Source organism: Zootoca vivipara, chromosome 7, assembly GCF_963506605.1.
Source record: "Zootoca vivipara chromosome 7, rZooViv1.1, whole genome shotgun sequence".
NCBI lineage: Eukaryota > Metazoa > Chordata > Lepidosauria > Squamata > Lacertidae > Zootoca > Zootoca vivipara.
The window spans coordinates 27,343,935-27,370,641 of record NC_083282.1 but is presented as its reverse complement, the minus strand read 5'-3'; the positions used below and the strand labels follow the sequence as shown (position 1 = coordinate 27,370,641).

The 26,707-nt window shown below is 45.3% G+C and overlaps 1 protein-coding gene across 4 annotated transcripts in view; it reads right to left on the bottom strand.

The window, feature by feature from the left end:
- TTLL7 (tubulin tyrosine ligase like 7) overlaps nt 1-26,707 on the bottom strand; it is a 75,174-nt gene that overhangs the window by 16,374 nt on the left and 32,093 nt on the right. For all 4 annotated transcript variants that reach the window (XM_060276783.1, XM_060276784.1, XM_060276785.1 and 1 more), the window contains exons 7-17: nt 25,920-26,136; nt 23,972-24,136; nt 23,338-23,496; nt 19,455-19,549; nt 16,440-16,584; nt 16,265-16,338; nt 14,071-14,206; nt 8,999-9,085; nt 6,947-7,136; nt 5,260-5,534; nt 1,676-1,804 (exon numbers count right to left, since the gene is read on the bottom strand). In XM_060276783.1, coding sequence (XP_060132766.1) covers nt 1,676-1,804; nt 5,260-5,534; nt 6,947-7,136; nt 8,999-9,085; nt 14,071-14,206; nt 16,265-16,338; nt 16,440-16,584; nt 19,455-19,549; nt 23,338-23,496; nt 23,972-24,136; nt 25,920-26,136 — 1,672 coding nt within the window. The remainder of the gene's footprint in view (nt 1-1,675; nt 1,805-5,259; nt 5,535-6,946; nt 7,137-8,998; nt 9,086-14,070; nt 14,207-16,264; nt 16,339-16,439; nt 16,585-19,454; nt 19,550-23,337; nt 23,497-23,971; nt 24,137-25,919; nt 26,137-26,707) is intronic.

The following is a 26,707-nucleotide window of genomic DNA, read 5'->3' as shown; positions in this document are numbered from 1 at the left end:
CATTAAGATAAATTCAACAGCGTAAATAAGTTTTGACGGGTGCAATGATGGAATACTGAATGGTATAGTTTTTTGGAAAATATGCAGGGATTTATGAAATGTAAAATGAACCATGGAAAGAAAGGAAGTCATAGATAATTTAAAGATGTAAAATTGAGTACTTTAAATGGTAAAACAGAAAATTCAATAAAAATTATATACAAAAAAAAGGAACTAAACTTTCAAAAAGATGCCAACATCAGAAGAAGTGAACCGCAGTGCAGTACATTTGGCATTTTGCAGACGGTCAAATCAATAGCCTGGAGCCTGCTTTGTCAAAGGTATTAAGAAATCTGGGAAGGGTGGCAGAGATGATCAACTTGGTGCCATCCTGTTAGCTCTCACTGCAATTTCTCCAGCATGTCAGCTACCCAAACCCTGCCTTCCCTCTTATGGGTAACATATGGCACATGGGTATGGCCATAGATGTTGTCGTTAAGGGTGGCACCTAGAGAAAAGTTCTCACAGTCAGTTGTGAGTGACCTGGAGGAAACTATGTTGAACTGGCTTTTGGAGGGGCGGGTGCATCTGAGAGTCATTGTCTAACCACTGGCCCAAAGTCAGGATCTTCTTCTGCCAGAATCTCAAGAGAAAAAACCTTACATGATCCAGATCTCCAAAGGTGCTTGAAGAACCAACCACGAAACATGGGAAGCTGCTTTATACCAGTTGAGGCTATCTGTCCATCTATGGGAAGCCAACGTTTTGTTCTCCTAATGTTGTTGGGCGCAAAATCCTATCAGCCCAGTTAGTGTGGCCAATGGCCAGGGATAATGGGAGGACTAACTAACCTGTTAAAAATGTGTTATAAAATGTGACACCAGAGGGCACTGTAAAGCAGTGATCTGTCGTCAATGGGAAATTGCATTGAGAGCTATATTACAGGTTTTTTAAAGTGTTTTTTCCAGATCAGTGTAGATCCACTTGTAGTCCAGTAATTATCTGGAGAGCACCACATTGGCTAAAATGATTTTGGCTCAGTGTTGTCTACTCTGACGGGCAGCCTCTCAAGGAAAGAAAAGTCTTTCCCATCCACTGATCCTTTCTCCTCCCCCCCCCAAGAGATGTGCCTAGCTTCGAAGCTACAGAGTTCCATATGACTCAGGCAGGTAAGCCAAGCCGCGTGGCCCAAGAAGAAGAAGTTTATTAGGATTATTTTATTGTTTTGCTGTGTGTATTCTTATGCTATGTACTATGTTTTTATTATCATGCTGTGTGAATTATGTTCTTAATACTGTACACTGCCCTGGGAGGGGGTCTTTGTACAAAAGGCAGGATATAAATTGTACAAAAAAATTGTCCTGGAGGAAATTCCTTTCCAATGTCAAATTGTGATTTCAGCAAAACTCATCAAGCAAGATAGGTAAAGGCTGGGACAAAGTTTGCTTGGGGATGATAAAGCCCCTTGATTCTCTGACCATGTTTACTGCGCGCGAATGTTTTCCACTGTTTTCATACCGTGATGGCTATGGAGATGGTGTGGTGCAGAGTCAGAGGATTCTGCTACCGAGTGGGAACCCGGGGTGTGGGTAGGGAACATGCCCTCATTAAAGAGTGTCACCTCGTCCATCACCTTTGTAGCCTCGTCGGCAAATAAACACCCGGTTGCTTATCATTTCCCTTCTCCGATACTCACGTCGTCGAGTATTAAGTCTGAGTCTTCATTGATTTTCCCTGGGAATCGGATCTTCATACTAGTGAAAATGACCAGCGTCTCCTTTGTGAGGGCCTCCTCTTGCTCTTTGGCTCTCTGTTGCCTTTCCGTCTGCCAAGACAGAAGAGGGTTAGGTGGCTGGGTGACGGGGTGGGATTTCAGAGTCACGTGAGAAGCAGAGGCGAGGAACGCTTTTCTTGCTAATTTTCTGCTTAGAAGAACTGAGCGGAGAAATTTAAAACCAAAATATGTAAACAAAATGTTGGGATTGCGGGGGGTGGGGGAGGGTATGTTACTGAATTCAATGCATCTTGGATTTTACTGGATTCTACTGAATTCAATACATCTTGCCTTTTGTGGAAAACAACCTTTGCAAACATGAATTAAAACACAGACACATTCCAGGAGGAGGAGGAGGAAGAGACTTCAGGCAAGGGCATGTTTGTATTGATCAGTACATTATAGTGCATAAAATTATTAATAACTTGGAAGATCTCTCTCTGTGTGTGTGTGTGCGCGCTGTTTTTATGGATCTTAAAAGGGACCTTTGACACAGTAAATAAAACATATAGAATCAAAAGTATATGATGCATCTGCGAGATTTCTAATGCTGAAGCAAGAGATTGTAACGAAGCAATATATAATACTGGACTTAACAACATGTTTTGTAGGATGTGTGTAAAGTAAAACGGCTCTGAAAATGATGCAGAATGCATTGCTTTGACATTAGCGTCTGCTTTGCTGGCATTTATATATTCCTCAATATTTATAGCAGTGCCCTAACCACTTTTCTTCGGAGGTAAATCCAATTGATTTAACTGACACATGTTTCCAACTAAGTGTGTTTGGGATCATCACCTCAGTTTCTGCTGATCTGTGGAAGCGGTATTTAATCTAACAACAACGACTCACTAAATCTATCTTATCTCACAATTCACAACAAACATTTTATCTTTACCAAATGATTAGTTTTCCAGCAATCTAATTTTTTAAATAAAAAAAAAATCGATTTTTTTTCATGCTGTTGGCCAGCTGCAGTACATTATTCTTAATTACACAACAATAATGTAAAACTATAAGCTCGCTGTCAGTATTTAGCCCTCCTACTCTGCAAGTGATTTTGTTCACGTTATTAAAAGAAATACGTCTCTTGCTCTGTCAGATAAATAACACGGGCCTTAAGCAGGATCTCTCTACCAGAAGATGTAGCACTCCATTTTTAAAAAAAGAAGAGTCACTAAATATTCATTTAAGTGGGCACCACATTTTCAGTACATCTTTACAGTGACAGAAGGGCTCCATATAGATGACAGACTTCATTTTAAAGCCTTGTTATACTCTCACCTAGAACCACATTAATTCATGTGAAAAAGCACGGCCGGCTTAAAGATCGCTTTGGGTTACTTTTAACTTCAACTTTGCAAAACAGAAGGTTGTTCTATTTTATTGTTGGTTGCGTTTATTTGCTGCAATTGCAGGGCTCTGGTTTTAGCAGTTTAAAGGTGCAGGAATCAATTTCTGTTTTTATCCTATCCTATAAGCCTCCATCAGGGTCCCATAGAACCATGAGGTCATAATAAAAATGTCACACATGGCCACACGGAATGATTCAGTCACCTCACGCATTTGCTCCCTCACCACAGCAAGCAGGAAGCCAGCCTCTGAAGAGTGAGAGCAGCCTACAAAACCAGGAGCTATAGATAGAATCACAGAATCTTAGAGCTGGAAGGGACCAGAACCTGGGTTCAGTACCAAAGTGCCACACTCGCTGGCCTCCAGCTCCACAATGTCATGTTCCTGTGGCTTTTGGAGGAAGGCAGGCTGTTCCTTGCAGCACCACGGACAGCTACTAGTGAGCAACTTGCTCCAGCTAAGGTTGGCAGCAAACCTTTGACCTTCTGTCTCCAATCCACCTCTCCTAGCCTCTGTCCCCTTGTCTCTTAAAGGGCCAACCCCCTGGTCTGAAGATGTTTCCTACATTCCATGGCCTCTGTCCTGGTGCACTCCTTGTGGGAGTGTGGGAGACACGGAACGTTCCTCAGGCCCACTGGAAGGTACCCATGAGGCTCTGGCTCAAAAGGTTCCAGTGGTTCTGGCAGCTGGTTCAGTGGGCTCCTGCCTGCCAGCTTCAGGTTCAGTGGCCCCCTGATTACCAGTGTCATGGTTACTGCTGGGCTCTGGAACCCCAACATTCCCTGTAGCTTCTTCACGCACCCCTCTGGTAAAAGATGGCTTGAAGGAAGCTCGTGGGTGAGGGCAATAAGAACATTTCTTTGCATGCAAATATCATTCATCTTGCCCCATCCAGCCTCCACCCCAGTGTGGCTGTGCAGCCATTGAACAATTGAGTATGTTTATATGTAAGAAACCACAAGAAAATATTTTGCCACATACAGTATATTATTAGGAAATCTGTAAAAGACTGGGTTGTAAAAACACTGGGCTGTAAAAACACATATAATGGTTGTTGGGGAGAACTGAACGGATGTCTCTTCTTATTCTCCTATTATTATTATTATTAACAACAACAACAACAACAACAACATCATCATCATCTCTATACAGTGGAACCTCGGTTTATGAACACCTCGGTTTACGAATTTTTGGTTTACGAACGCCGCAGACCCATCTGGAACGGATTAGTTCACTTTCCATTACTTTCAATGGGAAAGTTCGCTTCAGTTTATGAACGCTTCAGTTTATGAACAGACTTCCGGAACCAATTACACCCATGCTTCGGGTTAAGTACGCTTCAGGTTGAGTACTCCGCGGACCTGTCTGGAACGGATTAATTCACTTTCCATTACTTTCAATGGGAAAGTTCGCTTCAGTTTATTTACGCTTCAGTTTAAGTACTCCGTAGACCGTCTGGAACAGATTAATCCACTTTCCATTACTTTCAATGGGAAAGTTTGCTTCAGTTTATGAACGCTTCAATTTATGAACAGACTTCCGGAACCAATTGTGTTCATAAACCGAGGTACCACTGTAATCATCATGATCTGTATTTGGTCATTTGGCTGTGCCTGAATTTCTGGCTTCCTTTGATTAAATTCTGTAATTTACTGTAGTAGCTGAAATAACAACATCATTTTTTAAATGTTCTAATGCTGTACATATAAAAGTAGCAATTGAGAAGAAAGGTTAGTTGTAATCACCAGTGCTATGGAACAAATCTATGCTGATTTGGAATCAGTTTAACAGATTTTTCAAAATAAGCCACAACCAACATCACTTGAAAAAATATTTGGGAAAACGTCACCAAAATAACATACAGACACAATAAAATCCCACACCCATTATCCAAACCGTGGCTGTGTGAATTAACCACATTCAGCATATCTGAATTACACCTTCTGAGTTTCCAAAATGGATTGGATATATCTCATTTGGTGTGTATAACAGGATGCTTACTCTTTAGTTAACTTTTATCAATCTTAAACTCATTTAGGTTAAGTTACCTGTGAATTGCTGGTTGCAGAAGTAGAAATTTAAGGCTTGGATAATAAGAGGACACCACACCAGAACCCAAACAATTCACCTCCAGGTGTGATTTGCTAACTTACCACAGGAGAATGTACAGTACCCAGGTTGGCAGTATGAGACATTTTGCCCGCAGATGAACCTCTGTTTAAAGAGTGTGACCTACTCACAGAAGATGGGCGAGAAAGCTGCACCAAATTCTTGGCTGAGAAAGGGCGGTTTTCGGCGCCTTGCATTTGCATAGACAAGACTGAAATGGAGCGAGGGCAGCTCACAGAACGCCTCATAGGACCTGACAACGGCGTGGGCGATACGTAAGAAGGGACTTTCTTAAGAGGCCGCTTCCAGTGCATTCTGCCTGCAAAGAGATACAACGCAGTAAACGAAAAGCAAAACACCCCTTTTTCCCTTTCTCAAACAAACAAACATGGTTTGTTTTTTTACAGTGATTCCCAACCTCTTCACCTGTCCAGGACATTTCTGGGATCCCTCTTTTCCTTACAGAGTCCCAATTCTGCTTGGGTGCCTTGTCTACCCAACTCCACGCAACGAACACTTCTCCTGCTGCCATGCGCCAGGCAAGAGCCAAGATGCACTACACTGCTGAGGAAGAGCCAATTGGAGGCAGGTTGGCTCCCTTCCTGACATCCTTCCCCCTTCTTCTAATGCCCCAGTCTTTGCCTCGGAAATAAGCACTGAGCGGTGGGGATGGGTGAAGGAAAATCAAGAAGCCAAAGTTTCTTGTCCTTACGCAAAGAATTGGTTATCGTCTCTAAAGTCCGAAATGGCTTAGGACCAGAAGACTGCCTCTTCCAACCTCCCAATCAATCCCCAGCAATACAGTCATACCTCGGTTTAAGTACGCCTCGGTTTGAGTATTTTCAGTTTAAGTACTCTGCGAACCTGATGGAACAGATTAATCCACTTTCCATTACTTTCAATGGGAAAGTTCGCTTCAGGTTAAGTATGCTTCAGGTTAAGTACAGACTTCCGGAACCAATTGTGTTTGTAAACCGAGGTACCACTGTAATGATAATATATTGGTGAGGCCCTTCTCTGCATCCCACCGGCTTGTGAGATACAGTTGGCAGGGTTGTGCAGCAGAGCCTTTTCTGCTGAAGCCCCCACAACATGGAAACTTCCTACCCTAGGAGGTTCACTTGGCCCTCTATTTACCAGTGTGCCACTGTAGACTCAAAACGTTGTTACTTGAGAAAGCTTTTGGTGTGACTAGAGCTTGAATTTCTTTGTTTACTGTCTCTTTATCGTTCTGTTTCTTTCTTTCTTTTTTTCCCCCTGCTGCCTTTTGACTGTTTCATCATTGACTGTTAGATTGGATTTTACTGATATGAGTCACCCCGAGCGTTTCCTTAGAAATGGGAAAAAGCAAGATAGGTTTTCTAACGAAAAGACACATACAGGCAGGAAAGAGAAAGACGTGACTTTTCGTGACACTGAAAGCAGGCGGAGCTGAAACTGTGAGACTCTCAAATTATAATGGGGCTGTACTCCATAGATATTTTGAGAAGCGCTCCAATGATTCAGGATGCATTTTTGTGTTATACTGGTGGAAAGAGGTGGGGACACAGAAGAGATAGTTGAGTAAGGGGGTAGTTCAGAAGACCTCACAATCTCAGTATCTCAGATCCATAAATGGTCCCCAGTGGCTTTTTCAGATTCAGCAACCATGTGCACACATTTTGAAAATAATAATAATAATAATGCATGCTTTCTGCAAAACTTCATTAGCTTTGTATTTATCTAACTTACTGGATCGTTCTATTAATTTCCTGTCTTCAACATCAAATGAGACATTCCTCTCTTTCTTTGCATTTTCATATTCTTTTTCGGGTTCCTCCTCCCATTCAGATAGATCACTGCTGCTTTCACAGCTACTGCCGCTGCTGTTGTTCCCGGTCTTTTTCAAGAACTGTGCACTCTCTGGCATGGAATACAAGGGCTGGAGAGAAAGATGGAGAGGGGGAAGGGGAAAAAATGTATTAACGTTTCTCTCCCGCCCCCTTCACTGTAACCTACTTCATTCTGGGGGGTTGGGAGTCTCTGTGACACTGCAAGGGACCGGGTCAGGCCCAATACATTTTGCTTCCTGCACTGGAGAAGCAAATGGTGCCCTCTCCCCCACCCAAGTCAAGGTGCATAATTTTGGCACCTGAGGCAGAAAATCTCGCAAGTGTGGCTTCCCTGCCAGTAAAAATACTTCAGTAACAAATAATGACACACAAATTCAGCTGCCTGAGACCACCACCTTTCTCTGCCTAACAATAGGGCCAGCCCCAATGGGATTGTAGCATGGAAAAGTAAATAATCTCCTATGTGTGGGAACTGAATCTCTGTATTGTTCTAATACACACAAGCAGAGAGAGAGAGAGATTTGATTTTAAAGTTTGGTAACAATTGAAAGATTCAATAGATAGAGTCAAACAATACCAAGAGGGTTGCGGGTCCCCCCAAACTGCCCTAAAGTTTTCCCTTTCAAAATGATGGTGTAATATTGGTGAGAGAAAGGTAATATATGTCCACTAGACCTCTTTTAGGAAAAGGGGTTTCACACGCTTAGCTCTTTAAGCCACACTCATTCATATAATGTTTCCAATGTAGGTGCAACACAAGGTTTTAGAAAAGCAGGTTTGGAAATAGAATAAAACAAACCAGCCAGCCAGCACTGGGGGATAAAACCCTAAGCAATGAAAACAGGACTTGGCCCGGTAAGCCTCACTGTAATCCCATATGCACATGGGACGCTATATCCAGTCAGGGTCATTTATCTTTCAAAATATGAGAGAGAGAGAGAGAGAGAGACACACAAAACAGCCACGGGAACAATTGACAAGGTCGGATAATTGTCCTCCCTCCCTCCATAAAGCAGATGCAAAACAGAACATCAGCACAATCCTCTGGAAATGTATCGTTTTTTGCAAGAAGACTGCCCCACTGGCCTTCGCAGCCATGACGGTTAATCTCTTTACCAGCTGAGCTGTTGGGTTTTTATTTGCCTGTTTTCTGATGATTTCTAAGTGAAAAGTAGGTCACTCGAGATAAAAACGAGCAATTTATCTTTGCAGAGCTGTGCTGCACGTTCAGCTGAGGGTGGTGATGTACCCAGCTGACCTTCAGAGAATCCTTAAGCCTCAGTCCTTAACCGGGTGCCCCAAAAGGGGTCACTGGGGGAGGCAAAATTAAAGGGTGACTAAGAGCCCCAGCTTTACTAATTGGGACAAAAACCTACCCTAAAATGTCCTAGTTATTACTAGTAGCTGCCACCACCTACTGAATTAACAGAACTATATAGGACTCGGTAAGTATCACGGAGGCGAAACAGAGAGGAAGAGAATGCACTGGGGGTAAACGAGCCACAATACTGTCAGCCTGGGAGTTTGTGTGTCTGTTATATATAATGTGCATGTGCATTATTTGACACCACGTTAACATGCAGTTTCTAAAAGAGATGCAATGCAAGGGAGTATATAAACAGTTATAGCTGCCTTAGCATAAAAGTATTTCCTGTAGGAAAGTGAAAATGTGCCATCTAGAGGACATAAACGGCCAGTTCAGTGCAAAAATCGAAATCGGGAGGAAGGGAAGAAGGAAGAAACATCCCGCTTGCAATCCATGTAGTTTTTGGGTGTCTTTTGTTTTAGCAAAAGGAAAAGGAATGTATTAGGGCCTTACTGAAATTGTTCCCCGAGGCCAGGGCATCCTCCTTGCACTGTGTGGCCTTAACCTTCTTGCCTGCAGCATGGCGGTGCTATCCTGATTTTACCAGTCCCAAACTTCAGAGGTGTTTAGAATGCAGTGACATACCTTCGGGCCACGCGGCCGGACAGATTTGCCCATTAACTTCTCATCGTCCAGTTCACATTGTTCCAGAAGATCCAATATGTCTTCTTCCTAAAAAAGCGTGGGGGGTGGGGGTTAAATCTCTGGATTAATATAAAAAGCCAGAATGCACACAAAATTATGAACATGGCATTTTGCTTCTCATCCAGCAGAGGATAGATTCCAAAAGGAAGGCATTAAGTATTACTGTAGACTTGCTGGAGCCTAATTAGGTTGGTACAGCTAACACAGATGCCCAAAGAATCTTCTCACGTGCCTTTCAAGGTGGTAAGCAGAAAATTAGGGCAGTGGATGTACACTAGGAGCAGGGATGATGGCACAGGGATTCCAGCACAGCTTTTCATCTAAATGCTATCAAAAAGTTCTACATGGGGGAGGGGGGGGGACTAAAGATTTGCGGTTGCTTCAAAGGACCTCTGCCAAGTTTGGAGACCAGGATGTCGGGAGTTGTTTCTTTCATCTCCCAAAACGACTCCCTGAAGCTTTCAAAGACACATCATTACACAAACCCTCTCTTCTAGGGGCCATTTGAAAATGGACAGGCACTCACGGAGAAGGCACATTATTGGAGATAATGCTTAGCCAATGGAATGTCCACTTTTGGCAGATGTATTGGAACATCTGGATGAATGGAAACTATCTCGGAGACACTTCCTCTCACACACTGGCCTTGAACGCAGTCTGTTCATTGCCATAAGCTGGAGGAATTGTGTGCTGGAGGGAACCCTACTGAAAAATTCCACCATGCTTATGGGATGACTTGGCACTACACAACGTCATGGAACAAAAGAGGGGTGAAAAACTTCTGGCAATCCGGGCACTCGTAGAGTCATAGACCTGCAGAGTTGGGTCACATGGTCCAACCCACTGCAATGCAGAAATCTCAACACACAGTCCCCCATCCGATTTGAAACTGTCACAATGGTGAGTGGTTGCTCACGAGTAACAACGCCGAAATCCGACCTTAATGTGCTCCTCCAGCTCTGCGTTGCGTTGCGCGAGGGCCACTGCATACAGTGCCGGGTCGTCTTGAAGCCCGCCGCCCTGGGCTCCTTGCCCGGTGGCACCTTGCCCCTTCACCTGCCCATCATTTGTTTTGCTCATCTTGGCCCCTTTGCAAATTGCTCGCGAGCAACCTCAATGACTCCCAGAATGCTGTCACGATGGTGAGTGGCTGCTCATGAGTAACAATGCCGAAATCCGACCTGACTTTTTACAGGTTTATTGTGCATACTATGTACAGTGCAGAGCTACAAGTTCATGTCTATCTCAGTCACTCGCAGAATCCAGGAGTGCCCCCTTCCGGTTTCGACCCCAGCAGAAGAACTTGGGCACTCCCAGCCTCCACCTCCCCTCATTGCATTTGATGCCTCTGTGCAACTGGGGCGACGGAAGTAGCGTCTCCCTCTCTGAGCCCTCTAGGCTGAGATGGTGCGAGGGCTCCAAGCCAGCATCCTGGAGCCCCCTTCTCTGAGGTGCTGACTGCCTCCCTCTCCTCCCCACCGGAGGTTTGACTGCTCTCCTGGCTGAACGAGGTGCTGCTGGAGAGCAGAGGCCGAGGCTCCCTGTATCCCAATCTCCCTTCCACTTCCTCCCGCGGACCCTGAGAGGACCCCCTGACATCCAGCCCCCCCCCCAAAAAAACCTCCTCTGCTGTCGGGTAAGGGTGCAAACCCCCTGAACATGGGCATACCCAGCGCGGGGCGGGGGGGCAGCTGCCCCCCCAGAAGCAAAAAAAGAGCAAAAATTAAATGGAAGGGCACTGGCCAACCCACCCGCCGCCACCCGCCGCCCGCTGCTGCCTGCAGGGCCATCTCTAGGCCCAGGCTAGGGGGCGCCAGGGCGCCTGGCCACCAGGGGCACTGTGGGGAGGAGGACGCGGGAGGCGATCCTCCTCTGAGGCCGCCGCTGCTGTGCGCATCTTCCTCTGGCTTGACGCACAAGAAGAGATGCCGCCGCTCGCCGCTGCGCTCTTGCCCGCCCGCCTCGCGCTCGGGCCGGCAGCCGCGCTTCTCCTCCTCCTGCTGCTGCTCTGTGCGTCGGGTGCTGTGGTTGTGGGCCTGCTGGGTGCCACGCTGCCTCTGCTGGGCCGTTGGCTGCCCCATCAGGGCGGTGCCCTGGCTGTGAGTAGCGCTCGCTCGGGGGACGGACGGACACGCTGCTGGCCGGAGGAGGGCGATGCCCCAGAGAGGCTAAATGGCGCCCCGGCGGAACCCGCTCACCGTAGCCCCAGCCACATTCCCACTTTGTGGCCCCTCCCCTCCTGTGCCTTGCCCCGCCCCTTGCCCCCCCCTAGTTTTGATCCTGGGTATGCCCCTGCCCCTGAAGAAACTCCTCTTCGTCCGTGGTGCCAAACACTTGGTCCCAGCCTGTGAGGTTAGGGGGTGACAAGGGGAAACCAACAAAGGATTCTTCTTCCGAATCAGTGTCTTCAAACACTGCTTCCCATTCTCCCCCTCCTCCATCTTCTGAAGCGTGCTCCCATTCCCCAACATTCTCTCCCTCCCCTTCTGAGCAAAAACCCCAGAACTCTTCCTCTTCGCTGTCAGTGAGCGCAAAAACTTACCCCACCCACATTTTGGGTGGCTTGGGTTTATGTGGGAACAGAGCGTGGAATTCTTCTATCATGTATTCCTCGCTAATTCTACCGACTGGCACCCAGGAGTTGTCTGATTCTGGAGCCCCTCGCAAGCTACCAGGTACTCCAAGGCATCCCGGTGCCATTGGGAATCTAAGATTTCTGTTGCTTCATTGCACAATTCCCTCTCCTCTACCCTGGGTGGTGGAGGGTCCTCCCCTTCCTCCCTTTGGAAACGATGTCTTTCCCGGTAGGGAGACAACAAAGATCTATGAACACACTGGATGTATCCTCATGTGCTCTGGCAACTGCAACTTAAAAGCCACTGGATTGATTTGCTGCACTGCTTCAAAGGGACCCAACCTCCTGTGCCCCAGCTTCTTGCACCATCCCCAGGAAGGAAGACCTTGTGGTGACAGCCATACCTTGCCCCCACCCGAATCACCTCCCCCAGCCTCTTATGCCTATCCGCTCCCCTTTTGTAAGCCTCCTTCGCCCTCTCGAGGTTCTCCTTGAGCTGTTGGTGTATGACCTCCATCTCCTCTGCCCAGTGTTCCGCCGCCAGTACACTAAGCTCCTCCTCCTCTTGCTCTGGAAAGGCTCTAGGGTTACGTCCATAGTTAGCCATAAATGGAGTGGTTCCTGTGGACACATGCACCACATTGTTGTAGGCAAACTCTGTGAGCGCCAATTTCTCCACCCAATCGCTTTGCCTCTGATTGACATAGCATCACAGGTACTGTTGCAGAACGGCATTAGGTCTCTCCGCTTGCCCATTGCTCTGCAGGTGCCTGGCTGTGGAAAAGCCCACCTCCACCTGCAGCAGTCTCATGAGCCTACGCCAGAAACATGAGGTGAACTGCCTTCCGCAATCAGAAATTACACAAGATGGCATGCCATGCAGTCGGAAAACATGTTCCACAAAAAGCTTGGCGGTTTCTTCTGCTGACACCGCACGCGCACATGCTATGAAGTGACACATTTTGGTCATCAGATCTACCACCACCAACACTGCCATCTTGCCCTTAGATGGTGGCAGATCTGTCATGAAATCGATGGAAACCACTTCCCAAGGTTTGCTGGGCATGGTTAATGGTTCCAGCAACCCCGCTGGTGCTGCTCTCTCCCCTTTGGTCTCATCACTAGAAAGGATTTTTTCCCACCCAAAGTGTCCTGTCGTGGGATTGCAATGCAGCTGTTTGAGTACCCTCGCCCTTAAGCGCCCCCCCCCGGTGCATACAAAGTCCCCTTGTAAAAAAGCAGTCCCCCTTTTTCCTCGAAACCTTCCTCCACCCCCCTGCCTTCCCAGAGTTCCCTCAGTTTGGTCTGAGTGAAGTCTTCTCCTCTGGTGAGTCTAGCTAGTTCCACTCCCTCGACCAGCATTCCCCACAGGTCCACTTTTCCTGTGAAAAAATGTGTTTGACCACTGGAGGTCCATCGTCCTCCAGATATTCAGGCTTTCTGGATAATGCGTCCGCTCTGACATTCTGCTCCCCGGGAACGTACTGGATGGTGAAGCGAAAGTTGGAGAAGAACTCTGCCCATCTGCCCAACTCTGTGCCAATATTCCAGGTTCTTGTGGTCGGTGCACACCTGGATTTTATGACAGGCTCCCACCAAGAAATGCCTCCACTGTTTATAGGCCACATGAATCACGAGAAGTTCTTTATCCCATATCATGTAGTTCTGTTCTGACTTACTCAGTTTCCTGGAGAAAAAGGCACAGGGTCTCCAGTCTTTATTGCCGTCTTATTGCAATAATATAGCTCCAACGTCTTGATCTGACGCATCTGTCTCTACTCTGATAGGTGCCGTTGGGTCTACGTGAAGCAACTGCTGTTCCGACACAAAGACCTTTTTCAAGCTCTCAAAAGCCCGTTGCGCCTCCTTGGTCCACATAATTTTTTTCTTCCCACATAGACAGTCAGTTATTGGAGTGGTGACATGCGCAAAGTTCTTGATGAACTTCCTATAGAAGTTGGCAAAACCCAAGAACCTTTACACATCCTTCTTGGTTTTGGGGTTTCTCCTACGCCGCCCTCACCTTCTCCTTGTCCATGGCTAGTCCTCAGTCCGACAGCCTGTAGGCCCAGAAATTCCACCTCCCTAACATGGAACAGACATTTCTCCAGTTTGGCATACAGCTGATGCCTTTCCAGCCTCTCCAGCACTTCCTTGATGTCCCTCACATGCTGTTCCTCGTTCTCCGAGTATATCAGGATGTATATACTCCACCTCCTCCCACAGACCCTGAGAGGACCCCTTACAGAAACCATACCAGACCCTGCCTAGCTTTGTAAATGTGCTAGCGGTTTTATTGCCGCACCACTGTTTGTCACACGACAAATCTTGCCATCCCTGACTATTGGCCATTCTGCCCAAAACCAATGGGAGTTGAGGTCCGATAACATTACCCACCCCTGGAATAGAAATGCAAGTTGGGTGAATCAGTGGTCACCTTCATTCTTTTTAGGGGGTTGTTCATCTCTCGCTGAAGTGAAGTTGCTCTACCGGCAAGGAACGTCTGAAAGGCAGCGGCTAACAAGCCCTCATATTTTTCAAGTAGCAGCTTATCGTCAGGAGGGTAAATACGCCTACGGTTTAAACAGAAGAAGGAGAAGCAAAATTATGAAGTGTGGCCACAGTCCAACAAGGTCACCACACACTGCACTGAAATGAACAGGAGTCATGTTAGCGTGGGGAAGTGAGCTTCTATTCATACCACAGAGATGTGCTTATTAGTTTGATCCTAGAGATTTATGCACAAAACCTCTGGAGGTACGATTTGTTCTGTGTTCACCAGCAACGTGAAGCATACACTGGTGGGGGGGCACTAATTCTAGTCCAATTGCGGTACTCTATGTGTGGTTTAACAGGTGTGGGTAGGTGTTACAAGCTATAAAAAGCAAAGAAAAATGGGACAGTGCTAGTTCTTCTATGGATAGAGAGGAAGGTTTGAAACATTGAATACTCACTGAAATGTCAACTTCAGGTATGCGCGAGGAATGAAACATTAACAAAATATTGCATTCATAATTCAGAAGTGTCAAGGCTGAGTTTAAGGGGCAGGGGGTGCTGCAAAAAGGAGTGGGAGATCCCAATTATTGTCCATTGCTTTCCTTGAAAAACAATAATCCGCCCTGAGTCATCTCTTGCTTTCTATAAGGCTGGGAGAGGGGAGTGCCAGCCACCCCTCATGCCTTGTCTAGCACCTGCGCTATACCATCCAACGGCCCAAGACTGCCCTAGACAGCTGGGGAGGTCAGAGGAGAATAATTCATCCAAACTTTGGGGGCTCTCTTTATTTGGGGGCAGGGAGTTGCTGTTCACAAAACTCTTGAAAGCGCAATGGCCCCGTATAAATAAATGTACAAAGGACTACAGGAATCCTCTGCACCCACCGTTGAAGTGCCCATGTCTACTGGAGATTTCATTGCCCTAAATGAGCAGAGGAAGCACCCAAGGATTCTCAAAACCTCCCTGTGGCTGTGTGTTTCAAGAAAAGACTGACTGCGGGGCAAGTTTCAGCTTGGGGGTGGAGCCCATGCTTTGCAAACAGAAGGCTGCAGGTTCAATCCCTGCCAACTTTAGTTAAAAGATCCAGGTAAGATGATAAAGAAGATTCTTTGGGTGAAACCCTTGAGAACGGCAGGCCAGCTGGAGTAAAAAAAACAATGAGCTAGATGGATAAATATTCTGTCTTGGTGCAAGTCAACTTCCTATGTACCTATGATTGGAAAGCTGCCTTTCGAGGAAGGTTGTCCACCAATACCAATCTTCTGACTGTAAAAAGCTCCTGATAAGCTTTCCAGGCAACCCAGGGGAATACAGTTCAAAACTGGACTGGGAAAGGCTGCTGCCTCTTCCGTGATTTACAGATCCAATCCTAAGCACGATTGGGAATAAGCTCCATTAAAACACACCTTACTCACCAGGTGCACTATCAATTAATAGCAAAGCATAACATGATCCATCCCATTAAAAACAAAAACAAAAATCAGTAATATTTTGCTTTCATAATTCAACCCTATTGTTCTAAGTTTGCAAAAAAAGAAGAGAAAAGAAAGAAATATATTCAGGGACAGAAATCACCAGAGCACCCAATGGATGTTTTCATTGTAGTGTCTGGAAATAAGTAATCTTATATTTCACAGTTAATTAGAGTGGTAATTTGGGGTCTTATGTTTGTGTGTGTGTGTGTGTGTGTGTGTGTGTGTGTGTGTGTGTGTGTGTTAGTGATTGCAAGTATTTTTCTGTCCACCTATCAAGTTCCTAACAAAGTTTACGAAAAGACAATTTAGAAGAATCATAATGTAAATGCCAAAACAAAAACATTATTTGCTGAGTATTATAAACTAACAGTTCACTAGAACAATAACCTTTTCATCTCTAAGGCTGGGTGCAGGCTTCCTGAATTCTATAGTTTGCAAATATGGAACCAGCCATGGCAGTGCATAGTTCCTTCCTCGCTCTCCTCTCTAAGCTGCAGCAAATTCCCCCATGATCATAGCTTTAGAATAATATATGCACTGTCAATAATTATGGTTGATAACCTCTCATCTTGACCAAGATTTAAAACCAGGGGAGGCCACAGTGCCACTCAACGGTACCCAAGATTTATTTCTGATAGGATGCCCAGGTGACATAGCTACCTGTAATTCCCCATGTGCCTGTTTTCGTGCTCTTCTTTGGAGATCTGCTTGCGCACTTGTACCAGTCTCTCCTTCTGAAAATCAAGAACATTTAAGAAGTGATCAAACATCTTCCTTGAGGAAGGAAAGAAAACAGAGGCTTGCTTGTTCATTTATTTGAGGAAAAACAATCTACCAGTTCCTCTCTCCTTCTTTCTAGGGAACGGCGTTGTTTCTCCCAGTCAGACACCGGCGACAGCCTTTTCATGGAGCCTTGGCCGTAAAGCCTCTTCTGAGCTTCTGCTTTCTGCTTGGCTAGGTTTTTTCTTTTATCGCTTGTCCTGAAACAGAAAGGCACAGCGATGAAAAGGAAACCCAGAGAAGTCTGGTGTAGTGGTTAAGAGTGGTGGACTCATAATCTGGTGAACCGAGTTTGCGTCTCCGCTCCTCCACATGCAGCTGCTAGGTGACCTTGGGCTAGTCACACTTCTCTGAAGTCTCTCAGCCTCACTCACCTCACAGAGTGTCAGCCTCACTCACTTCACAGAGTGTTTGTGGTGGGGGAGGAAGGGAAAAGGAGATTGTTAGCTGCTTTGAGACTCCTTAGGGTAGTGATAAAGCGGGATATCAAATCCCAAAACTCTTCTTCCTCTTCTTCCATCAAAGAGGGGTGCCATCTGGCCTCACCTTCTACTAGGCCTTTAAAACAGTTTGATGCATAGGAGCCACTGGGCAAAAAAAAATTCATGGCATAGGGGCCTGTCGGTGAGTTTGCAGTGGAACTCACCTGCTGGAAGGTGAGGGAAGTGTATTCCCCTCCCCCCACCCAACATCCACAGTCACCATCACCATCAGGGATGGTTCAAGGCTTCAGAGGCCTCTGAGAAAGGTGCTCTCCATGAGCTCCCTCAGAGCAGGGACAGCTCCTTTCCTCAACTCTCATTGCCTGAGAAATGAAGAGCAGAGGCATTGGCAGCGGTAATAAGCAACTGACTGGCAGTGGGAGCAGAAGCTGCCTGCCCTCCCTTTCAATAGCAGCCGCTCTTCGCTGCTTGCCTGTCGCCTCTAATAGATGACGACGACGACAACAACAACGACAACAACAACAACAACAACAACAACAACAACAACAATTCTATTATTTGGGTTATGTATTCAGTGGCCTGTGTTTGCCTGACCTTGAGTCTGGACTAAGGATTCTGAGCTCCTGTGTTCTGATTCGATACATGATATCCAATCACAGAACATTTAAACATTGGACCTTAAACTCTGAGTCATGATTCGCAGCTTGGAAGTTTAGACTGCCAATCGCATTGGAAGTAGGAGTGGCCCAGGCCTTCAGAAATGTATATAAGCAGTTGCTTTGTCCCTGTTGTTCAGTTATGTACCGGTAGTTCAATAAAGGTTCTTGCTGTTATCACTATGTCTTGTATTGTGGGAACCCACCTACACTTCAATTTGTACCCCACCCATCTGACTGGGTTGCCCCAGCCACTCTAGGCGGCTTCCAAGGAAATATAAAAGCATAATAAAACATCAAACATTAAAAACTTCCCTGTACTGGGCTGCCTTCAGATGTCTTCTAAAAGATGCACAGTTATTTATCTCCTTAACATCTGATAGAAGGAGATGGGATCCACTACCAAGAAGGCCCTCTGTTTGGTTCCCTGTAAATTCACTTCTTACAGTGAGGGAACTGCCAGAAGGCCCTTGGTGCTGGACCTCAATGTCCGGGCCGAACAGTGGGGGTGGAGACGCTCCTTCAGGTATGCAGGACCAAGGCTTTTTAGGGCTTTAAAGGTCAGCACCAACACTTTGAAATGTGCTCAGAAACATATTGGAAATACATCAGCAAGAGACCAGCCTTGCTTTCCTGAAGCACAGCTCTTTCCACTGCCAACGGATTGCTGGGACAGCCAGAAAGTGGCAAGGACACTGAGGATCAGCTGTAGGCCAGGAGAATGCAGGACAGGGGGGAAAGCAATGGCGTTTATCTACCTGCCCTTGGGGATGAACAGGCAAACAGCCAGCTGCAGCGGCAGGAATAGAAGCTGCCACTTCAGCCCATCTCCTCTGTGAACGGCAGTTCAGGAAAGGATAGAGGAAGGTATTCAGGGCCGGATACAGAGAAAGGAGCTTGACTGGAAGAGGAGAATTTAAAGGCATGGAACTGGAAAGCATCGTTTGGGGAATGTAAAAGCTGGAGTCAGCAGAAAGGATCTTGGAACGGGAATGTGTCTGCCTTTTTCTATTTCGCGGTGGTGTTTTATCAAGTTGTGGTGTTTTATTGCATCTTTATTTCAGCAACTTAAAAAAATAATAACCACACAAGAAATCGATTTGTGCCAGAAGGACAATAAAGCGAACTACATTTCTGCTCCGATTCTAGCTGCCAATCATGTAATTATTTTTTTAAAGAACCAAATAAATAATTCACACCAACGAGGACAGCGAAGGAAATGCACCCCATGGGAGGAGGCACCCATAAAACATTTACAGCAGAAGCATTCTAAAAAGTAAGACGGAACCTGCAAAAACTTTCCCCTCGCTTGCAGTTTTCTCTCGTTTATTAATTACTCCCTCTCAGACTGCTATAGCACTCAGCTAACTCAAAAGAATTTGGATTTCAAACGGCACCAGAAAGCTTCTATTAAATGAAGTTGTTAAGAGGTCTCAATAAACAGCAAAAGAGCACAAAACTGAAATGAATAAAAGAAAAGAAAAATGAAGGGGGGAAGGGGGGGAAGAACGCAATTCATCAAAAGCTTGTAGTATTGTGTGCCAAGGAAGCAGAATTTGGGAGATAAGGGTGTGCTCCCTTTGATGACAGGAAGAGAGCCAGGCTTTTCCTTTACCATCTTTATGGTCAATATATGCCCACCATTGTTCCCTCTCATGACTTAACTTAGCCCCAACACGAGATCTTCCTACTGTGGGTAGCAGATTTAAATCAGAGTGCTGTCTGAAGAAGTTGCCTGGGCCTTCTACAGCTCCCAGATCAAACAAAGATTTAACTAACATATCTTCTGATGAGGGAACAGCATTAAATTTGGCTCAGATGAATTTAACATAAACCACACGTTTCCTATGGAGCATTTACAATGACTTTGGTACATCACGATATAAATGTACAGTATCTCTATTCCCTGCCCCCCCCCTCCAAAAGAAACCAACTGTAACGATAAGAGCAACAGGGAAAATGTAATTTTACCTTATATTGAGCAGCTTTAATGCATTCAGCAGGACACCTTTTTTCACATCATGGTCTATTTTTTGGTCAGTACCAAAGCTCGGGGCTCGGTTAATCTGAAAAATTTAGAGGACAGAATATATCCAGGAATGTCTTAATCCACAAAATAACCGAGGGGTATGCTCTCACACAGACATAACACTGGGGCCCAATTTTCAAATGTCAAACACCCACACTCTCAGGCATTATTTCAAACTATTTGGAAATAATATGGGGGGGGCATGCATGCAGGCCCCAACATCCCCGACCCCCCACCAGCTTCACCCCCAAAGTCTGAATAGGGATTCTTCATGTGTTCACTAAAAACACACTTTGAATCACACCCATGAGCTCAAACACTGAGCAATCAGATTTCTTGATTATTGAGGGTTCTTAGCCCATGAATAGGGATGCGGGTGGCGCTGTGGTCTAAACCACAGAGCCTAGGGCTTGCCCATCGGAAAGTCGGCGGTTTGAATCCCTACGACGGAATGAGCTCCCGTTGTTCGGTCCCAGCTCCTGTCAACCTAGCAGTACGAAAGCATGTCAAAGTGCAAGTAGATAAATAGGTACCGCTACAGCAGGAAGGTAAACAGCGTTTCCATGCACTGCTCTGGTTCGCCAGAAACAGCTTAGTCATGCTGGCCACGACCCAAAAGCTGTCTGTGGACAAACGCCGGCTCCCTCGGCCTATAGAGCAAGATGAGCGTGCAACCCCAGAGTCGTCCGTGACTGGACCTAATGGTCAGGGGTACCTTTACCTTTAGCCCATGAATAATGCCTTTCACACCTTCCTGCTCAACATGGGAAGTTCACTGTCTTGGCATCACTGAGAAGAGGCCCCTGTCTCTTGTGTCTGTCCGCCCAGGGACACAAGGGCATCAGAAGATTATCTGGGTAGGTTTGGATAGATCTGAACTGTGACATTCAAACTGTCCAGAACATTGAAGTCAAAAGGGATGCCTTCAGTTTTTTAGTTTTGTGTGGAAACCAGGGGAAAAAAGGTAAAGGACCCTTGGACGGTTAAGGCCAGTCAAAGGCAACTATGGGGTTGTGGCACTCATCTCGCTTTCAGGCTGAGGGAGCCAGCGGTTGCCCACAGACAGCTTTTGGGGCAATGTGGCCAGCATGACTAAACCACTTCTGACACAATGGAACACCGTGAGGGAAACCACGGTGTTTACCTTCCCACTGCAGCGGTACCTATTTATCTACTTGCACAGGCGTGCTTTCGAACTGCTAAGTTAGCAGGAGCTAACTCAAACTGCTGACCTTCTGATCGGCAAGCCCAAGAGGCTCAGTGTTTAGACCACAGCGCCACCCGCATGGAAACTAGTGCAGATGATGTAATATTAAGACTGTAGGTTCAACTTTGCCAGCTTTAGTTAAGAGTGTGGCAGTTGCATTCCAGAGCAACAGAAGCTTTCAAACCTGTGTAGGGCATGTTAGCAATCCCACTGGGACGTGACTATCACATACATTAGAAGCTCCTCGAAGAAAGGACGTGTGAATGGTGGATGTAGATGAGCACTCCTAGCCACTGCTTCCACCTGTGCATCTAGGAGCAAGGCTGTATCTAGAATCTGCTTCCAACCTGCCATGTTCATCATCCAGTTTTCATTTGCACACTTTTCCTTCTCTTGCCCTCCTTAACCCTCCTTTGCCTTCTTCCTCTCTGGAATCACCATTGACTCTTGCCTTTTGCATATCCTCTTAGACGACACACCATATCATTCTCTTCAATCTAGTCCTGTGCGAGCCATCTAGGGCAATTTCTCGTGTTGACAAGTGATTCTCTCTCCCACTTACAAGAGAAAGACATCATGCAACCACTGCTCTCGCGCGGAAGCTCTGGATAGCGTAAACTGGAGGACTGGTTCGTTGATTTTATGTAGGACATTTCTGTCCCACTCTTATGTACTACACATAGTACATAATCAGATTCTGTGTATCTGAAGAAGTGTGCATGCACACGAAAGCTCATACCAAAATATAAACTTAGTTGGTCTTTAAGGTGCTACTGAAGGAATTTTTTTATTAGTGTTCACATAAAACACTGTGGCCGATAAAAAATACAAAAATAAAAATAAATCAACACTTGAAGCAAAGTTCAGTTCAGAAACAATGGGGAGTCTGAAGAGGCATGTTGAGATGCGTTCAACGCGGAAACAAAAGGACTGTGTCTCTGAAGAAATGCAGCTATTGATGTATTAGGCTATGTATATATTACCAGCTTTAAACTAGGTTTTCTCCTTTCAGATCAAAGGTGGTTTGGGGAGGGAAATGCATCAAAACACAGTATTTCATAAGAAACTACAGGATAGACACGGATGGTGACTAATGTGTGAAAACTGCTTCCCAAGCCAGTGGTTAATAATATTAGTTAATAGAAATAAACTAGTTAATAAAATTAATGTTCCAGATGAGACACTATTGCTCTGCTTGAAGGATAATCTTCCATGTTTCTTCCACTAGATGGTGCAAGCAATTCCATCTTTAAAACAAGACACAAGCCAGGACAAAGAGGGAGCAAATATTTGACTTGTCCACAAGAATGTTTTGTGAAAAGGGAGTTCCCAAGCATTGATAAAACCCATTCATATTTTAAACCACCATCTCTTTTGAGTTGTTTTATGCACTGTGAAAAAGCTCTCATCCAGGAAGGCCTTCTATGATTAGTTCTACTGGGTATATGCTGGCTTCGAAACACGGCCAGCCTTTTGAGAATGTAAGAAGATCCACCTAGTCCAGCATCCAAACAGATGAGAATGATGGAGAGCCTGGAGGAACAGCCCTCTGCACTCTTCTCCTGCTCCCTGCTCCCAGCAAATAAAATGCAGGGCTGTCAAACGCCATCCATTGTGAAATGGGTTTGCTTTGCTCAATGACCTGGCCATTTTTGCGCATGGTTCAGAGATTTCGCGTTGCATCCTTTTCGTAACACTTACAAACTGTTAAGAACATCTAATCTTTAATGGATCAGAGCAATGGCCCATCAATTTTATTTTATTTTTGGTAATTTTTATTACATTTTTATTGCATTTTATTACATTTTTATTACATCAATGACTTCCCTTCTTCTCTTTCCATGGTTCATTTTGCATATCATAAATCCCTGCATATTTTACATAAACTAAACCATTCGGCATTCCATCAAAACTTATTTACACCGCTGAATTTATCTTAATGCTGCCAACGTTTTCAAGTGTACACAATTCCCCCCCCCATATATTCAATAAGCATTTTCCAATTCTAAACGTATGTTCTCCTAGTTCTCTTATTCTATATGTTAAGTCTGCAAGCAGCGCATATTCCATCAGCTGAAGTTGCCATTCTTCTTTAGTGGACCTTGCTCGGTTTTCCATTTGGGCGCTAACAAAACACGGGCTGCAGTAGTGGCATACATAAATAACCTTTTTTGACACCTGGGAATTTCCGTCTGAATTATCACCCAACGAAAAGGACTCTTTTCGGTTTTTTTGGAAACATACTTTTAAACATTTTTTCCCAATTCATTATGAATTATTTCCTAATACGCTTTACCATTTTACAGGTCCAACACATATGAAAGAACGTTCCCTCAACCCCATTGCATCTCCAGACCAATGGTCCATCTTTTTTCCAGCACAATGATCTCACTGTGGCCAACCAAAGCAAGACCTGAGTGCAGCAGAGCTTTCTCCAAATGTGATTCCTAGCAACTGGTGTCCTACAGTGGAGGTAGAACATAGCCATCATGGCTAGTGGCTGATGATAGTCTTCTCCTCCATGTCTACTCCTCTTTTAAAGACCTCCAAATGGGCTTTAAGTATCTAGCCCTTTAATGCTCTTGTCTTATTATTATTGCTATTTTAAAGCAGCTTACCTCTAGGAGCCATGGCTTGAGTTTTCTGTCCAGCAGGATATCAAACCCCAAAACTTCAAAGCAAACACTGTCACTTCCCGGAGGCTGTCCTGGCCTACACATACGGTAAGCGTGAAGGACATGGGGCTCTGCTACTATGAGTGTCTTCACCACTAGTTCCTGGGGGATTGTGCAGAGAAGAGAGAGAAGGGCAAAGTTATTTGTCTAGGTGTTATTTTGTTTTGTTTCGTTTTAGATCACCAAAAGGCATTAAGCAACACACATTCAAATACAAGAGACAAGATTGACTGTGCAGAATTAAGGAATCTAATCAACAGCTGGTTTCACTCTAAATCACAAGAGCACATAAACAAACTTGAATTTCGTTTAATGCGTTTGTCACTTGGCTGAAACAATCTGATTCTTGTGTCAATTTCCCAGCCTCGAGGCATGGAAGGCGGCTTTATATGAAACATCATCGGGTTTGCACTCTGCCAAATATAATTTAGTTATATAAAAATGTGCTTCCAAAGAAGAACTTGCAACGAGTCAAAAACCAGATTGCATCCCAGTCCGAGTCGAGAAGTGAGGACGCACTCGCAACAGGCCAACATAAACATTGAAAACAGCTATTGCGTTATTAGTTTTCTCTTACTGAAATATCATTCCAGAATTTGGAAACGTCAAGGTGATTTGTTTGCAGAAACTCAGTAAACCACTTTATAGAGCGCTTACTGCCTTTATCTTCTGTTTCGTCCCGCTCAAAACGCTCATTATGCTTATTCACAGAGTAGTTGGTCAGGTGCATAAACAGCTGGCCCTGAGAGGAAGAGAAGATAGGAAAGGGTCACTACTGAGCTACAGGTACAAAGACATTAATCTGAGGTAAGCCTTTCTCCGGGTGCCACCACCAACTGACATGCCACAGGTGGCTACTGGCGAAAGGCCCTTCTCACTGTTAGCCCCCCAGCTAACACCATTTTATTTTTATTCCAGGCCTTTTAAGATCATTTCTACAGTCATATGATGGTCCCTAGGAGGGTGTCCCAAGGACCGTACTTACTTATTAATGCCAGCTATATCCCACAGGAGGGCATGGTTGTGTAATTAACCCCCCTCCATATTATCCTAACATCGGCTCTGTTAGCAGGGATATTTTCTAGCCAGAACTCTCCAGAAACTCAGTTCTGGTCACCCGGGTCAAAGTCCATTGTCCTGATCACTACACCATACTTGCTTTCCATAGGAAGATTTCCCTCTTAGAGGGTGGAGCATAGCTGCCAAGTTTTCCCTTTTCTCACGAGGAAGCCTATTCAGCATAAGGGAATTTCCCTTTAAAAAGGGGAGAACTTGACAGCTATGGGGTGGAGTGAGAACTCCGACCACAAAGAGGGACACTCAATGTCTGGCGCCTCTTCCCTGCCACTGCAAAAACATCTGTGTCCCTTGTCGTACTGATGTTCAAACTCCCCCAAAGGGAGCAACATCAGGAGTGGGCCAAGGAAGGGTTAGATCTGAAGGGTCCCAAAGCTTCCCGGTCACCAGACACACACTAAATTAAGGAGAAAACTACGCTGACCTAGGAGGTGTCATAGTTATTTCTTTCCCACTGTTCCAAGTGAAAGGGAAATTGGGTTGCTGGGTTTTTTAAAGCAGAAAATGATTGAATACAAGGCGGCGGCTGTATCCTCACTTCCAGCCCAGAAGTGTACTGGGTGAGGCAGCTCAGGTGAGCATTTGGTTCTCCTTCCCCCCCTACACGCATTAGGACTGCAGCCCAAATATTTGAAATCCTGGGTAAATCTGCTGCATCATCGTTTTAAGCTTAGCAGCTGCACTTCAACATTTACTGATACTCAATCCGCTCAGAAAACATTGCTGTTGGGATAGCAACAAGAAAACGAGGCAAGGCCTTTCCACTGCAAGATGCAAGTATGTCCTTTTTCAAGGCACAAATTGTATTTTCTGTATCATCGCAATTATCCCAAGGCCAGAGAGATGTCAACAACATAGGATTCTCTTGTGCTGGAGTTTCCAGGGCAGTGGGAACATCTGGAGCTTTTTCCAGGGACAAGTGTCTCTTCCAATTTGATATTCTCTCTGAATTTACAGCCACGAGGGTGAAAAGTTGGAGCCGAAGGTCACGACACACTCATGTTGTCCACGGATTGGGAAAAAAGGCTTGAAGAGGGGAGTCTTACTCTACTTGCATGGTTCCAAGTCACAGTAGAGATTACACATTCAGAGAAAGCTCCCCACCTCCTGTTTCGGACCTTCCCCAGTACGAACCGGTAGATGGCGGGCAAACAGGGACGGTTAGGGGGTGGAGCCAGTAGGCATAGCCTTGTTTCCACACACAACACAATGTTAAACGTGTGATCCCTGAAGGAACACATGAACAGCGTTTTCCGAGTGTATCTTATTAGCCTGCTGATGTGCATCACAGGCTCCAACACAAGGTGGCCCGGGTGAACAAGGACTAGAATTTGCCTAACTAAATTGTTCAATGTTTTTTGCTCAAAATTTCATTCCCTTTTTCCTCTTCTGGCACCTAAACTATTTTGTGCTCAGAAGTGTTTTGTTTGATCCTAACAACCACTTACCAGATTTGAATCATTGGGGGGATGATACAGCTCTGTGCCCATCCTCACTAGCCCGTCATGATATAAAAATATTTTTAAGGGATCACAGGATGTCACCAGAATGTACACTCTTAGATCGAATTTGTAGCCTTCAATAAGAAAGGGCTTGTCAAGATATTCCTGGACTATGAGGTGTTCCTGAGAATGCAGCTTCTCTCCATTTCTTGTGAGGGAGATCCTGGTTAAAAGGCACAAAGATGAGTTTTAAACACAGAAAGTTAAGTAAACCCTCAGAAATACAATTACAGCTCTGACAGATCATTGGATCCCATCAGTTCAGAAACTGATGTTTATAATTTGCTTTAACAAGACAACAACTTGATGCTCTCCAGATGTTGTAGTCCAGTAATGTCTAGAGGGCACTAGGTTAGCAAAGTGTGTCTAAGGTCATACACAACTAACAACAACAACAACTTATTTATATGCTGCCCATTTGACTGGGTTACCCCAGCCACTCTGGGCTGCTTCCAACAAATTAAAACACGATACGACAAACACAAAACTTCCCTATACAGTGGTACCTCGGTTTAAGTACACAATTGGTTCTGGAAGTCCGTACTTAACCTGAAGCATACTTAACCTGAAGCGAACTTTCCCATTGAAAGTAATGGAAAGTGGATTAATCCATTCCAGACGTGTCCACGGAGTACTTAAACTGAAAGTACTCAAACCGAAGCGTACTTAAACCAAGGTATGACTGTACAGGGCTGCCTTCAGGTGTCTTCTAAAAGTCAGATAGTTCTTTATCT